The following is a 23122-nucleotide window of genomic DNA, read 5'->3' as shown; positions in this document are numbered from 1 at the left end:
TCCTGGAGCCCTCCCCATCCACCCAACCTGCCCCCGGGTGAAGAACTCATGCTTCATCCCAGTACAGGAGCGAAGGGCAGCAGGGGGGGCCTTCCCTTGTCCCACCCCCTCCCCTGCCCACCACAGCTCTGATGCCTGACTCCTCCAGCCCTGGTGACTCCAGGATGCTGGGCTCTGGGGTTTGTGGCTGAGAAAGGAGACTAAACACAATAATGGTGGCTTCCTGGCCACCAGTTTTTATAAAGGCTGCTGGTCCCAATATACGTGTGAGCACAGACATACAGGCACATACACAGGCAAACACGCACTGGGCATGCACGCAGGCACACACCTTTAAATACAGTTCTCCGGGGTCTGGTCCTTTAAGAGCTAAGGGGACAGAAAGTCTAGTGCTGGGGACACAACTGCTAGTTGTCTTGGGCTGGGCCATGCCCCCAGGGCCCAGGGAAGGTGCGAGTGGGGAGACATTGGGAAGGGCTCCCGGAGATGGGGGCTTTCATGAGAATAAACATCTGCTCCATCCTTCCGAGCTCTGAGAAAATTTGGGGCAATTAGTGTATGTCAAGGTTGTGGGTTTTTTCTTTTATCTTTGTATTGAGGTTAAAAAAGAGCATTACAGTTGTAGGAGAAAGGGCAAGGCTTCATCTATGATTGATAGCAGGGTTGATGGTATCCAGAAATTTCAGAATATTAAGAAATCCAAGTATATTTACATTTATTTAAATCATACTATGTGTGGGTCCTGGAGAAGCAGGAGGCAGCATGAGAAAACAACTGACACATAGAAACACATGTTTGTGCAGCACAAACTCAAGCAACACAGTTTCCTCGACTGTGGCATCAGCAATACCCACCCATCCAACACCACCCATCAACAAAGTTTTGAAAAGAAACTTTCCATGCAAAAATAGAGTCAACCAGCAATTTTTGCCCTTGAGACAATAAAAATTAAGAAAAATATGACACCCAGGCTAACATCACCTTTAATGCTGGCAATGGCGATGTCCTTCTCCCTTCAGAGGCAGAACCTGCTGTTTTGATCTTTGAGGCAGGAGGCTACATCGCTGCCCCTCACCAACTCTGCAGCCAGGTGTCTTCAAGACTCTGGGGTTCATTCACCAGGTCCGACTTTGATTCCCCAGAGAGTAGTTGGGATGGGGAGGCATTCAGCCTTTGCTTCCTTTAAGATGGCCTCTGCTGGCAGTGGGTTTTCAGTAAGCTTGGAAAAATTCTGGAGCCAATGTCAGATGGGGCCCATCACCAGTTTGGGCCTAGGGACCAGGGTCTCTGCTTCAAGACTCCTCCCACTGGAAATTACTGACCTGCACAGACGTTTGTTTAACATAAAGGAGTGGTGGACAGTATACCCCATCCTCTGGGAAAAAGTGGGCCATATCCCTTGGTACTCAACCCCAACCCCAACCTCCTTCCAACACACACAAACGCACCAAATAAGGCACCGTCAGTGGCACAGACTTGCTTGGCAACGAGGCCCCTCCAGAGGCCCAGGCTGTGAACAGCTGCACAGAGGGTTGTATGATGTGGAGTCAGCAGCTTAGGAGGCAGTGGGCAGAGAAGGAAGGGGTCTCAGGTCCTGATGGATCAGAAGAAGGAAAATGGGGAGAGGTGGTCAGGACACAGGAGATGGGAAAGCCAAGGATGACCAGAAAAGGGGAAAAAAGCAGAAAGTGTAGATTAGATGAGGGCAGCAAGAGAAAGAGGCAAAATAGAATGTGAGCAAACACAAAACAGGACAAAGACAGAGCAGAAGGCGGGAAGGACCAGAAAGACAGTGAGATGCATGGGGAAGGATGTGAGGATGGAGAGGGGGGCCAGGATGAGGGCATCAGAGGATGTCAGAGCTCTATAAAGAACACCTCTCATTTAGAAAGTGCAGTCTTAGTCCCTACAATAGCCTCACAGGCCAGGTACTCAGTGTCAGCCACACAAGCAGCAGCTGGATAGGACGGCCACAGCCAGCCACTGGTCCCAGCCACACACTGAGCAGGTGCATCTGTTGCTGCAGCTCACATCACTGGACCACTGGGGCTGCCCATCCAGCTTCTTGTTGAACTGGTGGAGCTGACAGAGGACCAGAGCACTAGGGCAGAGGAACACAGAGAGCACCTTCAGTTCAGACAGGATACAGGTAGGGAACAGAGCTTTTTGTCTTTGACTCGATCAAACCCCTTCACTATGAAGTTCACAGCTCCTTCCAGGAGGAAGCATATGAAGTACACAACCATGAACGTAGGCTGGCTGATGCAGACACTGGTGGGGGCTGCTGATGAACGTGATGATGAGCCAGTCAGCATAGTTCTCTGGCCTCCTGAGCAGGCCTGGGAAGGCTGGCTTGAACCAGACCGTGCCTCCAGGCTGGATATGATGCAGAACACTTCAATGTCATAGAGTACAGCAGCCACGAAGGCGAATGCAGTGGCAGTGATGACCCTGTTTTGGGCGGAGCCTGGAGGCAAGAACTTGATGTAGGTTGCACCAAAGATGATGGTCAATGAGAAGCAGGGGATGGAGAAGTAAAAGGCGTGGGTGCGGAGAAAGGCATCCCAGGAGAAGGGGAGGCGGGACCGGAGCCCACAAAACTCCCCTATGAAGATGCTGAGGGTCATGGTGAAGCAGACGCACCAGATGAACATGCACCAGTTAATTACGTCCCGTTTCAGAGTATCCTCACTGGCCCCCAGCGAGAAGGGCACACAGGTGGAGACCAGCTGCCCAAAGTGGAGGAAAAAGCCCACAATGGGCTTGGTGCCCAGGCCTGAGGATGGGCACATGGTGATCTGGTGGTCAGGCAGATCAGCGGCACCCGTTTGTAACCTTGCTTGTTTCTCAACCAAAGACTTATGAATACTTCAACAGAGTGTGATGTTTTCTAGTTTCAGTTTTGCTTGGCCAGTTAAGCTCTGTTTCTGCCTCAATTCTTTTTTCTCTAGAAAATATACAACCACTGACCACTAGAACTAATGTGCTAATCTGAACAAAGTAAGGACCACACTCACCTTCTCAATCCAGCAAGGTGGCCCAAGGGTTAATGTGAAGTCCCCAAACTAGAAGCACAGCGCACCCCCAGCATGCAGCCTGCAGCTCTTTCCTGCTTCCCTCCTTGTATAAATCCCGGCTGAGCCTTGCCGTTCTGGGAGTTGATTCTTCTGGGCAGTAAAACACCTTCTTGCCGGCTTCCTTAAGATAAGCTACTTTTCTTAAACCCAAGACTTAGCGCTCTGTATTGGCTTCTTCAGTGACAAGCAGCTGGGCCTGACTTGGGGGACAATGTTGAGAGTCCAGGCAGGAGTCAGGTCCCCAAGTCTCCAGACCCTCCCTTTCTTCCTAGAGCAAGGAGCAGAGTGCCACTGGGAAGATAGGGTGGAGTGCCAGCTATTCCCAGGAAGATCTATATAGGTCTTTCCCAGCAGCTGCCGAACTTGCTCGTTTCAGGAACTAGCCCTGACCCTCCCCATGTCTTGCTCACAGGGTGTTTTCTCTTTCTGTTAAGAGAAGGAAACTGGCCTCTGAAGGAGCACCGAGCTCTTGACTGAGGGAGTAGAGGGGTGTGGGTCCCAGGAGCTCCCTTCCCACCTGTTTGGATGTATTCTTTGCTCTTTGAAACTCTGGGGCCAGTTGGACACTGCAGAAGTGGGAAATGGCTTGTTTGTGACTCTGTACCACTCTTTTCCCAAGGAGGAATTGCTTGTTTGTTTTAAATCTGTTCTGGGAGAGCCAGTGAAGTGGGGGGAGGGGACTTACATCCATTCCTTCTACAAGTCCACTGGCACGCATCCTGGCAGATGAGCAAAACTGGAGGTATGACCCTGTAATCAAGAAAAAAATGGTTTTCTACTTTCAATACAACCTTGCCCATGTATGTTTTCAGTTGGGAAGAGTGTTGGTCCCTGTATGGATCTCTAAATTATTCCAGTACTTTGCAGTTAGAGCTCTTTTTTCAAGATCCGGAAGTGGGAAGGAACTCCATGTGCAGGTCTTCCTGTTACTCCCTAATTAGGATTCTTCCAACAAGGGCACTATATTAAAGGCAATAAGGAAACGAAACTGTGAAAAGCCTGCCATGTTCACAGAGGAGTCTGCAGGCAAGGGAGGGAGAAGAGGGGTCAGCTTCTTAGGGAACTGATCCAGCCCCAGCTTTGTGGTTCCTATAATGCCCCAGGCAGGGGCTGTCCTGGTCTGCGCCACCCCGCTGCCCCTCCCCCAGTTCCAGTCTCCGGAAGAGGAGGGGTTCTAGTGTGTTTGCGGGGCACAGCTTGAAGAAGAAAGGGGTTCTGAAGTAGTCTCTCCCTTTAAGACCTGACAGGTCACTCAGTTTGGCCAGAGTGCATCCCTTATGGCGTGGGGCGGGGTGGCGGGGGCAGGCAGTGGCGGTGGATTTCCACTAAGACAATTCCCTGCAGGAGGTTTCAGTGCAGAAGAAAAGTCTGTGACTGTTAGACCTGCTAAACTGGAAAAAACCATCCTTCAAGTTGATCCACAAAAAATGGTGGAAACGTTCACTGGTATTTTTTCTAACCCTCCGCCCAACATGGGCTGATGCACAGATGTGGGTGATGATTGTGTTCACAGCAGAGGAGCGGTACCTTGTCCCAGACAAAGCCCGACACTCATCTCTCAGTGTTTGGCTTCTTGAGGACTGAGTAGACAAGCCTGAGTTCAGGAACACAGCTACGGGCCAAGGCGCCTCCAGAAGCTAAAAGAGACAAGGAGGGACCCTCCCCTGAGGCATCAGAGACAGAGCAGCCCTGCTGACACCATGTTTCAAAACGCTGACCTCCAGAACTGTGAGAGAATCCGTTTCTGTTGTTTTAAGCCATCAGGCTTGTGGTAATTGGCTGCAGTAGCCCTAGTAGAACAAAATGAATTTCCAGAAATGAAAAATATATTATTTGTCATATTTTTTTAAAGTTTCCAGAAAAGCTTGCCAACTTCCTGCTCTAGAGTATGGTGGTCACAGGGATCCCAGGACCCCTTGTCATATCCTGTGTCCCCCAGTGTCTGAGACTCACAGGGGAGGGTCCACTGATCTAGAGAAGGGGGGTCAGTCCAAACGCCCACAGGAGCCAGGAGGGAAGGAAGTAAGTAAAGGGGATGGAGAGGACTAGGGCCCCTGGAGAAGACCAGCTGCACCTGCTGGGGGTGGTGGAAAAGCAAGATGCCGTGTGCATGGCACGGTCTTATGTTTACAAATCAGAAAATAAGGAAGATACTCCCTACAGGCATGTGTGCATGTATGCAAACACATGTCTAAATACAGTTTCAGAGCTTGTGACATGTGTTGAAGGCTGTACTAGATGTTGAGAACACAGATGCTCCCTGGATGAAGGGGTGGATGCTTGTGTGAGCAAGCAGGAAGCCTGGCCATACCAAAGAGGGGGAAATAGGCACATGTGAGATGATCATAGCCCTGTTTATGTCGATTATACAGGAGAATACGAGAAATATAGAAAACTACACAAAGGTATAAATGGAAAAGAGTAAAGAGGCCATAGCCGATCTCACCCCCAGCTACTCCCCCAACCCCAAGGGAACACAGCCCAGTGACACCAGATCCCCTGAGGTTTCTTAAGTAGCAGGAAATCTGGATTTCCTTGTGAAATTAAAACCCTGCAGCTTCCAAACCCTTAGGGAAGAAACAACACTGATTCTACACTATGTCTTCCAGAAAATATCATGAAGAAAAACAAAACAAATCCTCGGGGCTAGCTCCAGTACAAATGGTTTGTGCCCCTAATCTGGAGCAAACCAAGCTTGCATGAGGGGGCAAGGGCCTTCTGGGTCCTCTCTGAGGTGGAGGCAGAGAACCGTGAGACCATGAATTGTCTCATGTACATACAGCTCAAAAATGAAATTTTTAAAAATTATTTTCAATTTTGAGAGACTTGGAAGATTTGAGATTGTATATAAGGATGATTCTACCTTACAACCCCAAAAGATAATGGTATGCAGCACAAGAGGCCCCAAATATTCATGGTTTGGGGCCAGACCAAACATGGCTGTGAGATTTTGGGATGAGGCAGTCTCCTGACAAGGGCGAGGGTGATGGGTGAGGAGAACCATTGTGGGGCGGCTGTGTTGTTACCCAAGAGTCTGACCATTGGTTCCAACTCCACAGATCCTGAGCCTCAGCCGTCACAGGGCCCTGAGCCTGTTCCAGGAGGCTGACTCGATCCACCACCAGCCAGACCAGCACAGCCCACGTGCACTGGGGTGACACCTGAGACAGGGGCTTCTTGGAGGTCACATGCTGCTGTCTCTGCCTCCGCCCGCCACAGCTCTTCTCCACCTGTGTGGCCTTCTCTCTGGTGGCCGACATGGGCATTTGGAGAGGGGCCACAGGTAACTGGTCCATGTCCTTCTGGTGCATCTGCTTCGCTGTGACCCTCATCATCCCCATAGTCGACTTATGTGAGCTCTCGTCCTGCTTTCCTTTCTTCTGGTGCAACACCACCCTCCTCTGTCTCTCGGCCTCCATCATCTACTCTGTCACCTTTGTCCAGTTCCTGCCTGATGGTCCTTACTGGAACTGGGCCATCACTGCCTCTACGTTCCCCTTTGTCGCATCTCTGCTACATGCCATGTAAGTAGTCTGCATACGGATCATCTATGGGTTCAAAGAGACCTCCTGCTGTGTGCTCACCATGCCAGGCCTGCTGAAGGTGCTGGAGACCTTTATGGCTGGTTTCATCTTCACCTGCATCATCAACACCTCCCTGTACCTGCATCAGCCAGCCCTGGAGTGGTGTGTGGCCGTGTAGTCCATCTGCTTCATCCCAGCAGCCCTGGCCATCCTGCTGAACCTGGGCAAATGGCAATGCAGGCTGCCCAGCCTGTATCCCATTTTTCAGCTTGTGCTCAGCCTGCTCTCCGTCCTCCTCTATGTCAGCGCTCTGGTCCTCTGGCCGCTCTACCAGTTCAATGAGGAGTCTGGTGGACAGCCCCACCAGTCCAGTGATATGGGCTGCATCAATGGGCTCAACTATGACATGTGCTTCTTGGACCAGCGACTGGCTGTGGCCATCCTGATAGCCATCAACCTGCTGGTTTACACGGCTGACCTGGTGTACTGGGCTCGCCAGGTTTCTGTAGGGACTGAGGACCAGCCCAGTGTTCCTGAACCCCCTGCTCACAGGAGGTATCCTCACCAAGCTCTGTCGGCTCCTGATGTCCTCTTCCTGGCTCTCCTCTCTCCTTGTGCACGTACTTCTCCACTCATCTCACTCTCTTTTCTGTTTCCTTCCCTTCTGCTCTGTCTCCTTTCTGTCTTGTGTGGTTGCCCACATTCTGTTTTGCTTCTTTCTCTTGCTTCTCTCATTTTTTCTACATTTTTCTACCTTTCGCCCCTTTCCTGGTCATCCTTGCTTGTCTCATTTCCTGTGTCCTGACCACCTCTCCCCATTTACCTTCTCCTGATCAGAGCAGCCTGGCATAAATCAAGCTCCCACTCAAGATCAGATTCAAAAGTAAGATAGAGAAGATTGAAAATAACCCAGGTGTTCATCTTTAGGATGCGGATTAATAAATGATGATGTAGTGCAAGAGGGAATACTCAGCAACAGTGATAAGTAAAAATCTCCAGAATACATGAAATAAAAATACTTAAGATATAAATCAACATGGAGCATACTATAGTTTATATAATAAAAATGAGGGGAAATAATATTAAATACACCTGTATGTGCTTGACTTGCATCAAGGAGCACAGGAAGGACTACCCTGAGTGCATTGGAATAGCTATGTGGTCCAGGTGGGGGAGGGGAACTGAGGAGCGAGTGGATGGAGCCACAGGTAGAAGTGAAGTTTCTCAGAATATGGCTTTTTCAGAATATTTTTATTTTGAACCAGGTAAAGATTCCCTTCTTAAAAAAATAAAATTTATGTTTGAAAAATATACCAACTGGAGAAGAAAGGTCAGGGGAGGGATAGTTGGCAGATGGTCTCCATGCTCCCTGCAGCCTTGACCTATAGGCTGCAGGAGGAGCTGAGAGATGCCCGCACAGGCCTGTCTCCAAAGCAGACAGAAGGGAGGCACCTTGGGTCCAGGGGTCTGAGGAGGGAGAGCTGTGGTCCCCAATCCCCCCTGCTGAGTGGCCAAGCCTTCCCAAGTCCTTTAGTGCACACAGTTGATGGAGAAGACCTCCCGTTGCCCAAGCCTCAGGCCCTTCCCTTGCTCCCTGCCTGGCCTGAGCTCCCTATGTCCTGGGGCAGTGGCCAGAGGCTCCTTCCTCGAAGGCCAGCCAGAACCTCCCCCAGGTGGGGTGACTCCAGCTGACATCCTCCAGACTGTGTCCTGAGCTGCATCCAGAACACAGCCCAGGACACAGATGTTTCCATTCTCTGGCCAGCTTGGAAAAATCACAGAATCAACCTTCCTAGTACACCTTTGAGAAGAAAGAAGGGACTCTGCTCTCAGGAGGCTCCAAGCACCTACCCGGGAGCCAGACATCGACTGCCAATCCGTGTGACCCTTGTCTGTGTCACTGTCTTGTGGAAAAGTCTCTAGGAAGACTGATGGGCCGAGGAGATTCAGGCCAGGTTCCAATCAGTCCCTCCCTAGGGTCTGGACCCTCTCTGTCAAGTACTGGCTGGCTTGCCAAGTGGAAGTGGTCTGGCTGGGATGGGAACTCAGCCACAGGACCTCTGGGTGGGGCACTAGAGCCAGACCAGGACACACGGGAGCCAGGAGATGAATCCTGGACCCAGAGAAGAGGGAAGGGGCTCAGCATTTACTGAGGTTCTGTTCCCTGCTGGGGCTTCCTTGGTGGCTCAGATGGTAAAGAATCTGCCTGCAAAGCAGGAGACTCATGTTTTATCCCTGGGTTGAGAAGATCTTCCGGAGAAAGAAATGGCTTCCCACTCTAGTACTGTTGCCTGGAAAATTCCATGGACAGAGGGAGCCTATGGGGGCTGCAGTCTGTGGGGTCGCAGCGTCAAACACGACTGAGCAATTAACGTTTTTTTTTTCCGCTTATGACTTGCTGAGCTTTGCAGGGAGACAGACCTGTATTCAAATCTGGACTCTGACAGGAAGTAACTGTGTAAACTTGAGCAAAAAACATAACACAGTCTCTGAGCCTCAGAATCATCATCTGTACAATGGGGATGACAGTAATAATATCCCTGAAGATGAATGAAATGGAGGTGATGTCACCGAGTCAGTCTGTTGGTGCTGAAAAACATATTGGCCACTCTGTCCCTTTCGGTCTAAGGTACAAATCAAATCCAAGCAGATTTTAAGGTTCTAAACCCACATGACTGGGTTCAAATCCCAGCTCTGACACCTAAACCTCTGTAATTGTGATCGGTTGACCTCTCTGTGTGCCTGTGAAAATGGGGACTGAGAACATAGTTCAGGGGCTGCTGGGAGGAACAAATGAATCCACAGCAAAGCTCGACCTGCAGTGAACACGACACATACGACCTCTTGTAACTGTTGTGTCCACAGCAGCCCCGCTGCAGCCCAAGTCCTCAGGGCCCCTTTCTCAGCCGACAGAACCTGTGACCTGTCACCCGAGGTCTCTTCTGGAGCCAGGCTGGGCTGGTGATGTTTGCCCAGTTGGTATTTTCTGGGTCTCCTTCTGACCAGGATTGGAGAAGTGGTGGGGCTGGGGGAGCTTAGTTCAAGCCCATCTCCTCACCCCCCACTCCAACCAGCATCTGATTCCATAAATCCCTCAAGTGCTTGGCCCATCAGCCCAAACCACTGCCCCCAGTAACACTCCCATTGCTAGTGTGGAACCACTTCTTATGCAAAACCCTTAAAAGAAAGCCTGGTGTTCTTTCTGCTACTTCGGGCAGGAAATGCTTCTTGAATAGTCTGTTCCTGGAACTTGTCAGAGGCTGGCAGGACCCCAGAACCCTCCATCATCTCTCGGACCCCCTGCTCCTCTCTCACAGGTTTTGGCTCCCCCATTTTCTACTCCCCCGATCACATGTACTCTGATCCAGCTTTGTTCATGTGTCAACCACAATGTGCTTAAATATAGGCACATAAGGACCTCGTCTTCTAGTATCTTCAAACAAATAGGATGGCTCAGCCACCAGCCCATTAGTAGGAAGTTGTTACTTTTGTACTGAAACAAGTCTGATATGTTAAGAGTATATTATTATGGGGTATTATAAAAAGGAATACAATATCCCACGTTTACTTTCATGGAAAACACGAGGCTTCAAAGATAAACTCTAGAATATAGATCCACAAAGCAGAGGTGTCTTGTCCTTTGTTCACTGAAGTTTTCCCAGTGCTGAGAACAAGGCCTGGTATGTTGCAGGAGTTTATTGAATAAGTATTAACAGGAGCTTACGACCTCAGGCTCCTTCCTGCCTGGACCTCCTGACCGGGATACATTTCATCCTTTCTGCTTTTAGGGGAAATGTTGAAGAATCAGTGATTCCTTTGTTTTCTCTTTTAATTCTCCCAACTTTCCCATGGCCTTTTATGATGAACATCTCCAGGGAGAACAATTGAGAACCTGAACTTCCGCCCACCTCATATTTGAGGATGTCCCCATCGTGTGAATCTTGATGAGAAACTGGGCCTCACCCTCAATAAGAAACTCGAAAGGTCAGGTAAATATTTGACCTGCCGCCATGTGAAGTCTGGACACACCTAAGGAGCAGGTGATACACAGACACCAGGTCAGATCGGATTCCTATTGCTGGGGCCTGAGTAGCATCCAGAGTCTGCTGCCAGGGGCCATGGTGGCTGGACCAGCTGCCCTTGCCTGTGCCCCAGCTGCCCAGCACCCCTCTTTCCTGGTCTAAGCCTGCTCTCAGGCCCGTCTCTCCCTAATAATTCTCTAGCAGCCTTCTAGGACAGTTGTTCTCTGCCTAAGTTGCTAGAGGTGTTTTCTGCAGGATGCAAACAAGAATCTTCTCCTTTAAAAACTGGTGCTATCTGTAAAGCAATTATCCTTTAATAAAAAATAAATAAATTTTTAAAAACTGGTGCTATTATCTCCATTTTCTGGATGAGGAAACTGAGGCTCAGAGTGACGTTGACTGAACACAAGACTACTATGTTCCAGGCTGAGTTCTGGTCTCCATTCAGGGTTGGGGTGTGTGTAGACATGTAGCAGGAAAGGCCTTGAGATGACCAAGAGGAACTGGAAGTAATTCTCAGTGACTGGAGGGAGGGAGGTGATGAAGCTAGAGAGGTAGAAAGGGGTGCAAACATACAGGGCTTTGCAGGTGATGTTGTGCGGTTTGAGGGAGCAAAGAAAAGCGGTCAAAGGTAACTTAGTTTGAGTTCAGCCCAGGCCGACTTTGAGGGAAAGAATGGAAATAGAGGAAGCAGTGAGAAGCTCATGAGGGGGCACAGGTGAGAGGGCTGGATGGATCTGGACCAAGATCAAGTGGATGCTCTAGAGAGGAGGAAGAGTGTGTGTGTGTGTGTGTGTGTGTGTGTGTGTGTGTGTGTATTCAAAGTATTTTGTGAAGCACATCTGTGAAGGTGGTGCCGTCAACTGAGATGGGAAAGACAAGGAAGGATCTGTGTGTGTTGGCGCTAGGGGGGTTCAGGAGATGGGAGCAGACATGGCGAGTGTGAGGCGTCCTGAGACATCCAGAGGGAGAGATCCGGAGGCAGTTGCATATGATTCAGGGTCTCTGTAGAGATCAGTCTGGAGGCCAGAATTGGGGAGTTATCATCATACAGCCAATTCACTTCACTCAGCTCCAATGAATCAGAATCTCATGGTGAGGGGTGGGTCACATCCATAGAGTGGCCTGACCTCCAACCACCTAAAATAGCAGCCTCGCCCATCCCTGCATTCCAATAACTCTCTTTTTCACCTGTTTTCCCTTTATCATAGTATTTATCACCCACTGACCTGATATTCCATTCTGAAGGAGATCAGCCTTGGGATTTCTTTGGAAGGAATGATGCTAAAGCTGAAACTCCAGTACTTTGACCACCTCATGCAAAGAGTTGACTCATTGGAAAAGACTCTGATGATGGGAAGGATTAGGGGCAGGAGGAGAAGGGGACGACAGAGGATGAGATGGCTGGATGGCATCACTGACTCGATGCACGTGAGTCTGAGTGAACTCCAGGAGTTGGTGATGGACAGAGTGGCCTGGCGTGCTGTGATTCATGGAGTCACAAAGAGTTGGACATGACTGAGTGACTGAACTGAACTGAACTGACCTGATATTACACTTTGGTTCTCAGATTTTCCATCTTGTGTTCTAGAGGATAAGCTCCATGAGGGAGGAACTACTAGTTATCTTCTCTGCTCTCTGTCCAGTGTCTAGAAAACTGCCGGGCACACACTTGGTGCACAGGCATATTTGTCAACTGAGTGGAATCTTAAAGCCATCGGACTGGATGAGGACGAGAAGGAGTGAGGGTGGGTAGCTAGGCATCGGGCCTCTTTTTCCCGATAGAAGGGAGTTTATAGTACATCTCCCCTTTAAATAAAAAAAAAAAATTCTGAAGGTCACTGATTCCCAATGGGCAAGAGTTCTGAAGCAGAGAATTTGTATCCTGGGTCCCACCTGATGCTCAGCCTCACACTGGCTGCCTAGAGGGCATGTTAAAGGAATTTGGGATAACTTCCACCCCCAACCAATCTCTGGAGAATCAAAAAGGAGCTGGTGAAGAACCCCAGGGACTTGAGGACACAACTACGAACGTAGGGCTGGCTGATGCTGATACTGGTGGGAGCTGCTGATGAAGGCGATGATGAGCCACTCAGCATAACTCTCTGGCCTCTTGAGCAGGCCTGGGAAGGCTGGCTTGAACCAGACCATGCCTCCAGGCTGGATATGATCCAGAACGCTTCAATGGCGTAGAGTACAGCAGCCACTAAGGCAAATGCAGTGGCACTGATGACCCAGTTTCGGGTGGAGCCTGGAGGCAAGAACTTGATGTAGGTGGCACCGAAGATGATGGTCATTGAGAGGCAGGAGATGGAGAAGTAAAAGGCGTGGTTGCAGAGAAAGCTGTCCCAGGAGAAGGGAGCCCACAAACTCTCCTATGAAGATGGTGAGGGTCTCGGTAAACCAGAGGCACCATGAACATGCACCAGTTAATTACGCCCCCCTCAGTGGCCCCCAGCGAGAAGATCACACTGGTGGAGAGCAGCTGCCCCAAGTGGAGGAAGAAGTCCACGATGGGCTTGGGTGCCCAGGCCTGAGGTCGGGCACATGGTGATCATGGTGGTCAGGCAGGTCAGCAGCACCAGTTTGTAACCTTGCTTGTTTCTCAACCAAAGGCTTATGAATAGTTAAACAGAGTTCATTGTTTTCTAGTTTCAGTTTTGCTTTGCCCGTTAAGCTCTGTTTCTGCCTCAATTCTTTTTTCTCTAGAAAATAAACAATCACTGACCCATGGAACTGATGTGCTGATCTGAACAAAGCAAGAACCACATGTTCTCAGCCCAGAAAGGCTCCTGGTGGATACTGTAAAGTCCCCCAAAATAGAAGCACAGCGCACGCCCAGCATGCCGCCTACAGCCATTTCCTGCTTCCCTCCTCGTATAAATCCCGGCTGAGCCTTGCAGTGCTGGGAGTTGATTCTTCTGGGCAGTAAAACACCTTCTTGCCGGCTTCCTTAAGATAAAGCTACTTTGCTTAAACCCAAGACTTAGCTCTCTGTATTGGCTTCTTCAGCGACAAGCAGCTGGGCCTGACTTGGGGGACAGTGTTGAGCGTCCAGGCAGGAGTCAGGCCCCCAAGTCTCCAACCCCTCCCTTTCTTCCTAGAACAAGGTGCAAAGTGCCACTGGGAAGATAGGGTGGAGTGCCAGCTAGTCCCAGGAAGATCTATAGGTCTTTTCCAGCAGCTGCTGAACTTGCTAGTTTCAGGAACTAGCCCTGCCCCTCCCCAGGCCTTGCTCACAGGGTGCTTTCTCTTTCTGTTAAGAGAAGGAAACTGGCCTCTGAAGGAGCACCGAGCTCTTGACTGAGTGAGTAGAGGGGTGTGGGTCCCAGGAGCCCCCTTCCCACCTGTTCGTGTGTATTCTTTGCTGTTTGGAACTTTGGGGCCAGTTGGACACTGCAGAAGTGGGAAATGGCTTGTTTGTGACTCTGTACCACTCTCTTCCCAAGGAAGAATTGCTTGTTTGTTTTAAATCTGTTCTGGATGAGCCAGTGAAGTGGGGGGAAGGGACCTACATCCATCCCTTTTACAAGTCCACTGGCACGCATCTTGGCAGATGGGCAAAACTGGAGATATGACCCTGTAATCAAGAAAAAAATGGGTTTTCTACTTTCAATACAAGCTGGTCCATGTATGTTTTCAGTTGTAAAGAACATTGGTTCCTGCATGGATCTCTAAATAATTCCAATATTTTGCAGTTAGAGCTCTTATTTCAAGACCTGGAAGTAGGAGGGAACTCCATACCCACGTCTTCCTGTCACACCTAATTAGTATTCTTCCAAGAAGGACAATTAATTAAAGGCAAAAAGGAAACTAAACTGTGAAAAGCCTGCCCCCTTATAGAGGTGTCTGCAGGCAAGGGAGGGAGAAGAGGGGGTCAGCTTTCTAGGGAACTGAATCCAGCCCCAGCTCTGTGGTTCCAGTCCTGATGCCTGAGGCCAGGGCATCTGCGCCCACCTCCCCCTAACTCCAGTCCCTGGAAGGAGGAGGGGTTCTAGTGTGTTGGTGGGACACAGCCTTAGATCACCACAGTGTGAGGAAGAAAGGAGGTCTGAAGCAGTCTCTCCTTTTAAGACGGGTCAGATCACTTGATTTGGCCAGAGTGTGTCCCCTGGGGTGGGGGTGGGGTGGGGGCATGCCAAGGGTGGATTTCCACTGAGACGATTCCCTGCAGGAGCTTTCAGTGCAGGAGAAGAGTCAGGGGCTGTTATTGGACATACAATCTTTTTCTCACCTCAGACCTACTAAACTGGAAAAAACCAAATCCTCCAAGTTGATCCACAAAAAAAGGTAGAAATGTTTATTAGTATTTTTTTCAAACCACCGTCCAACATGGGCTGATGCACAGACGTGAGCGATGATTGTGTTCACAGTGGAGGAGCGGCACCTCGTCCCAAGCAAAGCCCAGCACTCATCTCTCGGTATTTGGCTTCTTGAGGGATGACCGGACAAGCCAGAGTTTAGTAACATGGGACAAGCTGAAGGGCCTCCAGAAGCTAAAAGACGCAAAGCGGGACCCTCCCCTGGGGCATCAGAGACAGCAGCCCTGCTGACACCTTGTTTCAAAACGCTGACCTCCAGAACTGTGAGAGAATATGTGTCTGCTGTTTTAAGCCGCCAGGCTTGTGATAATTTGTTGCAGATCTAGGAAACCAGATTTAATTTCCAGAAATGAAAAATATATTCTTTGTCATATTTTTTAAAAAATTTCTCAGAAAAACTTGCTGACCTCCTGCACCAGAGCATGGTGATCACTTGGATCCCAGGATCCCTTGTCCCATCCTATGTCCCGTGTCTGAGACTCACAGGGGAGGGTCCACTGATGCCCAAGGAGCCAGGAGGGAAGGAAATAAGGGGATGGAGAGCACTAGGATCCCTGGAGAGGACCAGCTGCACCTGTCTGGGGCGGTGCAAAAGCAAGATGCTCTGGGAAGACATGGTCTCATGTTGACAAAACAGGAAAAAGATACAGATATTCCCTACAAACATGTATGCATGTATGTACACACATGTCTACACGTGATTTCACTGCATTTGAAATGTATTGAAGGCTGAGGTTGAGGACATGGATGCTCCCTGGATGGAGGGGTGGACACTTCTGTGAGCAGGCAGGAAGCGTGGCCATGCCGAAGACGGGAAACCAATCACAGGAGAGATGATCATAGTCCTGCTTTATGTCAGTTATACATGAGAATGAGAGAAATATAGAAAATACTAAACAGAGATGAGGATGGAAAACAATATAAAGAAAAGAGGCTAGCAGCTGCTTATCTCCAGCAACATCACTGCCACGGGAACCAAACCAGGTGACACTGTATTTCCTGAGGCTTGAAAAGGAGCTGTAATCCGAATTGTCACGTGAAATTAAAACAATGTGCAGCCACCAAACACTCAGGGAAGAAATAGTAATGCTAGTGATACCACATATTTTTTCATGAAAACACTGTGATGGAAAACTGAACACATCAAGAGTTCACCTGCAGTGCAAACTGGTTTGCAGCCCCTGATCTGCAGCAAATCAAGCTGCATGTGCTGATGTCCAGAGCCAGGGCCTTCCGGGTCCTCTGTGAGGGGGGTAGGGAGGTAGCTGGCACAGATTGAGGGTTCCATGTGACAGGCCTTCTGATGAACCCGTCACATGCTGTTATTCATTTAATTGACACAAAGTAGGTATAGAGACATTGAACAGAAGGGGAAACTGAGGTTCTATTGAGTAGCTTGCCATGATCATCCAGCTATGAAGGCTCTACTCCTTGTCACTCTGAGTGTCCATCCCATCTCACCCTTCTCTGCCCTTCTCGCACCTCCTCGTTCCTTCCTCTGTTCTGGCCATGACCTTCCCAGCTCACTGTTTTCCAGTCCACATGCCTGGCTGCCTGGCAGGCAGGGCTCAGCCACATCGGCTGTGCTCTGACGGGGGCACCACATCCAGGCTCACAGATTAGAGTGGAGGAGGGGCTGCTGGGAGACTCAGATAAACTTCCACTTCCTGCTTTCCAGGGCACAGGCCTGACCCAGGGTCACGCGGTTGGAATCCCCATGCTTCCTCTTCTCCATATCCTCTCTCTGATGCATTCAATGGATTCAAAACATTCAAGTTGTCTCTTATCTTAGGTGGAATTTCAGGGTGACTTCAAGTAATTAAACTGGGATCAAACTGGGGTACAGAGAGCATGACACTCCCTCCCTCCCTCACCCCAGTAACCCTTCCCCACCCTGGCAGTGCCCACTAGGAGGCCAGCAGGCTCCAGGGCTCCCCTGCAATGGGGCTCAAGGAGATTTGTGAGTCCAGGGAGGTTCTCAGCTTTGCTCTCTATTTCTCTTTCCAGCCTCAGCTTGTCCCAGGGTTTATTATCAGCAAAGGCAACAAGGCCCCTGATGGCAGGAAGCTGGCTGGGGCTCAGGCTGCTCTCCCTTCAGCCCTGGGGACCTCTCAGCAAATAATCCCTTGGAAACAGGGCGGCTGTCCCTGTGGAGGGGGCGGGCTGGGAGAGGCCTCACTCCCCCCACACACGGGACCCAGGAGGAGGCCCTGTGTGAGCAGGACTGCAGCCCTGGCTGGAGGGACTGTCTTGGGTGGTGACCTGGGCAATTCCGTGGTCTCCAGGGTCCCTGCCACTCTGGCCACGTGTCCCTGTCACAGCCCTGAAACCCCTTCAGGCCCCTGTTCTCCTCTCTCAGTTCCAGCCCAGGACCCTCCTCCATGGGAAGGTTGGCTCCATGCCTGCATCCCTTCTGGGTCAGAAGACCCCTACTGGGCTGCCTCAGGGGCTCTGGGACCCTGGGATCCCCCCAGTCATCTCCACTCTGCCCCCTCACCCCCACCCCAGCCCGGGCGCATCCTCAGGGCTGGCCTCTCCCAGGGGTCCTGCAGGGGCCTCCTCTCTTAGCTCCTGCCCTTAAAAGGATTAGATTTGCACGTGGATTGGTGCTTTGGAGCTTAAAAAGCTGGCATTTTAACATTTCGTTCCTTGGTTCCTCCATGACGCTCCACCTTGGAATCATGCTAGGTTGGGGTCCCCTGACCCAATGCAAAAGAGTCACATGTGAAGGCAAAATTGGGCAGGGGAGTCACAATAGTCCCTACTTCCCATTTCATCCTGTCCCCACGGCCTTGCTCTCACCCCATGGCTCCTCCCTGTTCACTTCTGAAGCTGCCCTCCTCCGGGTGGGGCTGTGTCCCCTCACATGGCAGCTTCTTCTAGTGATGGCTGCAGGGAGGAGAGGGCTGGATTCATGTATTTTCAGGTTGCTGTGGAAGGAGGCTGTGGCCCTGAAGGTGTGTTCTAGGCTTTGGTCCTGGGCTCCACCTAAGGGGATTTCTGCCATGTGTGCTGTAGAGCAAAGAGTTCATGCCCACGGCTTTGGTATATTTATCTGGGGTTCCAACTTCATGGTCATGCCACCTTAGGGAAGGACTTAATTCCCCTACCTTAGTTTTCTCATCTGTAAAATGGGGTTAGTCAAAAGGACACTCCACAGTCCCTTTTCTGAAACCCTTGGGTCAGATATTCTCTAGAATTCAGGATTTTCAGCTCCATACAGGTGACATAGTACGTCTACTCTACATGACATCACACCCCACTGGGGTCTGAAAGCACCTTGTAATCATACACATTAGTGTTTCGGGAACTGAACTTTTGAACAGTCACATTAAGTAAAATAAAAAAAGATCATAATTTGTCTCAAGTTTCTTTGGGTCGAATTTTGTTACCAATTTTTTAAATATTCATTTTCAATTTTGAGAGACTTGAAGGGTTGGGATTAAAGATAAGGACCATCCATCTCTGTGTCTCCATAAATAATGGCCAGCTTAGGGAGATCCACAATGTTCATGGTTTGAGGCTAGACCACAACCAGCTGGGAGCTTTGGGATAAGACAAGTCTCCTGACAAGGCCAAGGGTGATGGGTGGGGAGAACCATTCTGGAGCAGCTGTGCTGTTTGTTACCTGAGTGTCTGAGCCATTGGTTCCAACTCCACAGGTCCTGAGCTTCAGCCTTCACAGGGCCCTGAGCCTTTTCCAGGCATCTGACACAATCCACCTCTGGAACTGGATCTTTCTCTGGTGGGTCCTCAGGGAAGACCACTGCTGTACTGGTGACCGTGACCTGCCTGACCATCACAGCACCATGCCCACCCGGTGGATACACCCAGGCAGTGACTCCATCCTCTGTGTGTTCTGGTTCCTCCGCCTGCCACAGCTCTTCTCCACCTGCGTGGCCTTCTCGCTTGTGGCCGACATGGGCACTCTGAGAGGCGCCATAGGTAACTGGTCCATGTCCTTCTGGTGCGTCTGTTTCGCCATGACCCTCATCATCTCCATAGTCGACTTACGCAATCTCTATTATGATTTTCCTTTCTACTGGCATAACATCTGTGTCACCTATGCCTGCTACGCTGCCCTCATCTGCCTCTCGGCCTCCATCATCTACTCCATCACCTACGTCCAGTTCCTGCCTGATCATCCTTACCGGGACCAGGCAATCGCCGCCACTGCTTTCTCCTGCATCGCATCTGTGCTGTATGTCATAGAAGTGGCCGGGATGAGGGCCTGGTATGATCTTGAGGAGATCTTCTTTTATGAGCACACCATGTCAGCCCTGCTGAAGGTGCTGGAGACCTTCGTGGCCGGTGTCATCTTTGCCTTCCTCAGCAACACCTCCCTGTACCTGCACCAGCCGGCCCTGGAGTGGTGTGTGGCCGTGTACTCCATCTGCTTCATCCTGGCAGCTGTGGTCCTCCTGCTAAACCTGGGTGAATGGGAATATATGCAGCCCAGGCCCTTCTCCATTTTCCAGCTTTTGCTCACCCTGCTCTCCGTCCTCCTCTACGTCAGCTCTATGGTCCTCTGGCCACTCTACCAGTTCAGCGAGGAGTTCGGCGGAATGCCCCAGCGGTTCATGGACATGAGCTGCGTTGATGAGCTCTCCTACAACGTGTGCGACTGGGACCAGTGCCTGGCTGTGGCCATCCTGACAGCCATCAACCTACTGATGTACATGGTCGACCTGGTGTACTGGGCCCGCCAGGTTTCCATAGGGACTAAGGATGTCTCCAGTGCTCCTGATTCTGTCTGGTCCTATCCGGTGTCTTCACAGAGTGAAGATATCCTATGATGTCCTCTTCTTGGCTCCCTCTCTCCCTCCTCACATCCTTCCCCATTCATCTCACTCTCTTTATGTTTCCTTCCCTCCTTCTGCTGTGTCTCCTTCTTGTTTTGTTGCCCACATCCTGTTTTGCCTCTTTCCTTTGCTCCTCTCATCTTTTCTATATTTTCTGGTTTTCGCCCCTCTTGCATTCATCCTTGGCTTTCTCATCTCCTATGTCCTGACCACCTCTCCCCATTTTGCTTCTTCTGATCCATCACGACCTGAGACTCCTTCCTTCTCTGCCCACTGCCCCCTCCCACCTCCTAAGGTGCTGACTCCACAGCACACAGCCCTCCGTGCAGCTGTTCACACCCTGAGCCTCTGGAGGGGCCTCATTGCCGAAGCATGTCTGTCCCCCGGCAGTGCCTTAATGGTGTGGTTGGGAGAGTTTAGGGGATGTGGGCAGATAGGAAGGGATTGGGATTTTTTTCTCCCAGTGGAGCAACTGTACAGTGCACCTCCCCTCTAAGTTAAAAAAAGATCTCTGAAGGTCAATAATTTCTAGTGGGTGAGATTCTTGCATGAGATATTCTGGATTCCTGGGCCCCACTTCGTGCTCAGTCCTCCAAGAGATTGGCTCCAGAATTTTTGCAGGCTCACTAAACATCCATTTCTTAAAGGGCATTTTAGAGGAAGCCAGGGGTAAAGGCCTCCATCCCAACTACTCTCTGGGGTATCAAAAAAAAAAAGAGCTGGTGAGGAACCCCAGAGTCTTGAAGACACCTGTCTGCAGTGTTTGTGAGGGGCAGCGATGTGGTCCCCCTGACTCAGTGATCAAAACAGCAGATCCTGCCTCTGCAGGGAGAAGAGCATGGATGCTGCCAACCCTAACACTGTAGTTTGTCTGGGTGTTTTGTTTTGTTTTGTTTTCCATTTTCTTCTTCTGGTCTGGAGGCCAAAAATTACTGAGTGACTCTGTTCTTCAAGAGAAAGTTTCAAATTTTCTTGGGCAGGTGGTTTGTAGAGGGTGGGTTTGCTGCTTCCATTGTCAAAGGAACTGTATTGTTTGAATGTGAGGGGACATATACGTGTGTTTTTCTATGTCCGTTGCTTTTTGATGTTGCTTCCTGCTTCTCTGGGACTCAGGCATAATTTGAACTATATAAATGTGCACAATTTAAAAAGATTTTCTGGAGCTACTTATTCCTATCAGCACTGCTGACAATCATAGAGAATGGCTTTTTCTATTCTCCCACATTCATAATAACCTTTTCAACCTCAATATAAACATGAAAGAAAAGAAAGAAAGCAAAACAAAACAAAATCCACATACTCTACTTGCCGCAAATTTGCCTAGAGCTCAAAGGAGTCCCAATCAATTCCCACCCTCACCCAAACATAGGTCTCTGGGAGCCCCTCCCACTGGCTCCCCACCCAGGCCTGGACTAGAGCCTGGGAGTGTGGCCCAGCCTGTGACACTAGATGTTGGGCCCCACCCCAGTGCCCAGTATCCTGTCCCCTAGTTCTTAAAGGGGCCGTGACAGCATCTGGATGCCTCGCTATAAAGGTGTGTGCTTGTGTGCATGCTCAGTGCACTGTGTGTACATGTGTATGCACCCTTGTGCTCCCCTGCATTGAGATCAGCAGGCCTTTACAGTAACTGGTGGCTGTGAAGGTCCCACAAGTCTCCTGTTGTCAATTACAAAGCCTCAGAGCCCAGCATCCTGGCGTCACCAGGACCAGAGGGGCTGGCAAGCAGAGCTGCGGGGGAGGGGAGGGGAAGGACCCCCTCTGCTGCCCCTCACTCCTGAGTGGGATGAAGCGTGTGATCTTCACCCATTGGTAGGGGGCTACAGGGGGAGGGCTCCCAGAAGTTCATCCTAATGCAGGCAAATCTTAAGAGGGAATGAAATAAAATTTTTATTTTAAGGCAAGAGAAGAAAAATTTGCAAATAAAATGTTTCTCTGCCCATTTGGGCCTCTTCTTTCCTTGCTAGTGTGCATTGTGCATGAATCTGACCTCCTTAAGAGCAGAAATATCTGCTCCACCATAGAGATCAATTTTTCTAGCCCAAGCCATGGAACTTCTTAGAAGATAACACTGCTTACTTACTTACGACCTTACTGGGGTCACTAGATGTATTGCTTGTGTTCTGCCCATTTTACAAGATTCTTGTTTCTTGAGTCAATGATGAAAAAAATTAGATAACTAGGCTACTTGAACCTGCCTGCAATGCAGGAGACCGTGGTTCAATTCCTATGGCAGGAAGATCCCCTGGAGAAGGGATAGGCTATCCACTGCTGTACTCTTGGGCTTCCCTGGTGGCTCAGTCAGTAAAGAATCGGCCTGCAATGTGGGAGACCTGGGTTCGATCTCTGGGTTGGGAAGATCCCCTGGAGGAGGGCATGGCAACCCACTCCAGGATTCTTGCCTGGAGAATCCCCATGGACAGAGGAGCCTGGAGGGCTGCAGTCCATGAGGTCTCAAAGAGTTGGACACAACTGAGTGACTGAGCATACATAAGCACTGGCTACTTGAAATGAAATATATAGTTCTCTAAGATCCATGATTGTAGTAGTGTGATTCTAGACATGAGAAGAAGCAACAAGTGGAAACCATCTCCTGGAACTGAGAGACTTGTAAGACTTGTAAGACAGGTGGTCCAGCCGTCTTTTAGCTACTGTTGCCAGGACAGAGTGAGTAATAGCATGTGAGTGGCCTATCAGTGAAATCCCCATCTGACCTGGGAACGAGCATTCCTAGCACCCTGGGACAAATTGGTGAAAAGTGTCTCCTAAACCTTGGCTGAAATTAAGACAGAAATAAAGGGAATTGTGTAATAAAGAATGTTGCCGACCACCCAGTTCTACAAGAATCAAGCCAGGACTTCCTTGGTGGTCCAGTGCCTAAGACTGCACTCCCAATGCAGGGGCCTCAGGTTTGATCCCCGGTTGGGCAACTAGATCCCACATACTGCAATTAGGACCCAGCCTAGCCACATCCATAAATAAAATATATGCTTTTGAAAAAGAGAAACAAGTCATTAGCCACTGCAGTCGCTGATCTACAATCCACCCTGGAAGGAATTCAGGGTGAAAATCAGGATAAAGTACTTCTCTGGGACAAGTGTGAGAACCAGACCTCAAATAGTTAGATATTTTCAGGAAAACTTTTTTATGAGCCCAGTTTTTTGCATCTTCCCATATTCAGAAAAGCACTAAAACCATTACCCAAGACATCTGGTCCTCATGAAGAGCGGTAACCTATACCAAGCTGTGGGTCTCCAAATCACATACATCCTGCCCTCCTTCTTACTTCTCCAGACAGGTCTCAGAGCTTCCTGAGAGACTGTCTCCCCAGTTACACTTCTCAGATTGGCTCCAATAAAACTTCTATTTCTTTCTTAA

The 23122-nt window shown here is 49.9% G+C and overlaps 2 protein-coding genes and 1 pseudogene across 3 annotated transcripts; 2 read left to right on the top strand and 1 right to left on the bottom strand.

Moving 5' to 3' along the window:
• Positions 1–1938: 1938 nt before the first annotated feature.
• LOC107131588 (myeloid-associated differentiation marker-like) lies at positions 1939–2792 on the bottom strand. Its single transcript, XM_015459154.1, has 2 exons — positions 2188–2792; positions 1939–2101 (listed from the first exon to the last, which is right to left on the bottom strand). The coding sequence occupies exons 1-2, from the start codon at positions 2790–2792 to the stop codon at positions 1939–1941; spliced, it is 768 nt and encodes a 255-aa protein (XP_015314640.1).
• Positions 2793–3508: 716 nt separating this feature from the next.
• LOC522763 (uncharacterized) lies at positions 3509–23122 on the top strand. Of its 2 annotated transcripts, NM_001102069.1 has the most exon segments (3): positions 3509–3554; positions 14267–14345; positions 18608–20900. In NM_001102069.1, a coding segment is annotated over 1 exon segment (987 nt). In that variant the 5' UTR covers positions 3509–3554; positions 14267–14345; positions 18608–18754; the 3' UTR covers positions 19742–20900.
• On the top strand, positions 4778–9566 carry LOC781745 (myeloid-associated differentiation marker-like; annotated as a pseudogene).

Source organism: Bos taurus, chromosome 21, assembly GCF_002263795.3.
Source record: "Bos taurus isolate L1 Dominette 01449 registration number 42190680 breed Hereford chromosome 21, ARS-UCD2.0, whole genome shotgun sequence".
Lineage (NCBI taxonomy): Eukaryota > Metazoa > Chordata > Mammalia > Artiodactyla > Bovidae > Bos > Bos taurus.
This window is presented reverse-complemented; position numbering and strand designations above follow the sequence as displayed.

Bases quoted from the DNA above. Each gene is read 5' to 3' on its own strand.
- LOC107131588 (XM_015459154.1), bottom strand. From the start codon at position 2,792: ATGTGCCCATCCTCAGGCCTGGGCACCAAGCCCATTGTGGGCTTTTTC. The intron at 2,102-2,187 runs GTTTGATCGAGT...CCTCTGCCCTAG, and splicing joins GTGAACTTCATAGTGAAGGG to TGCTCTGGTCCTCTGTCAGC.
- LOC522763 (XM_005221730.5), top strand. From the start codon at position 18,755: ATGCCCACCCGGTGGATACACCCAGGCAGTGACTCCATCCTCTGTGTG.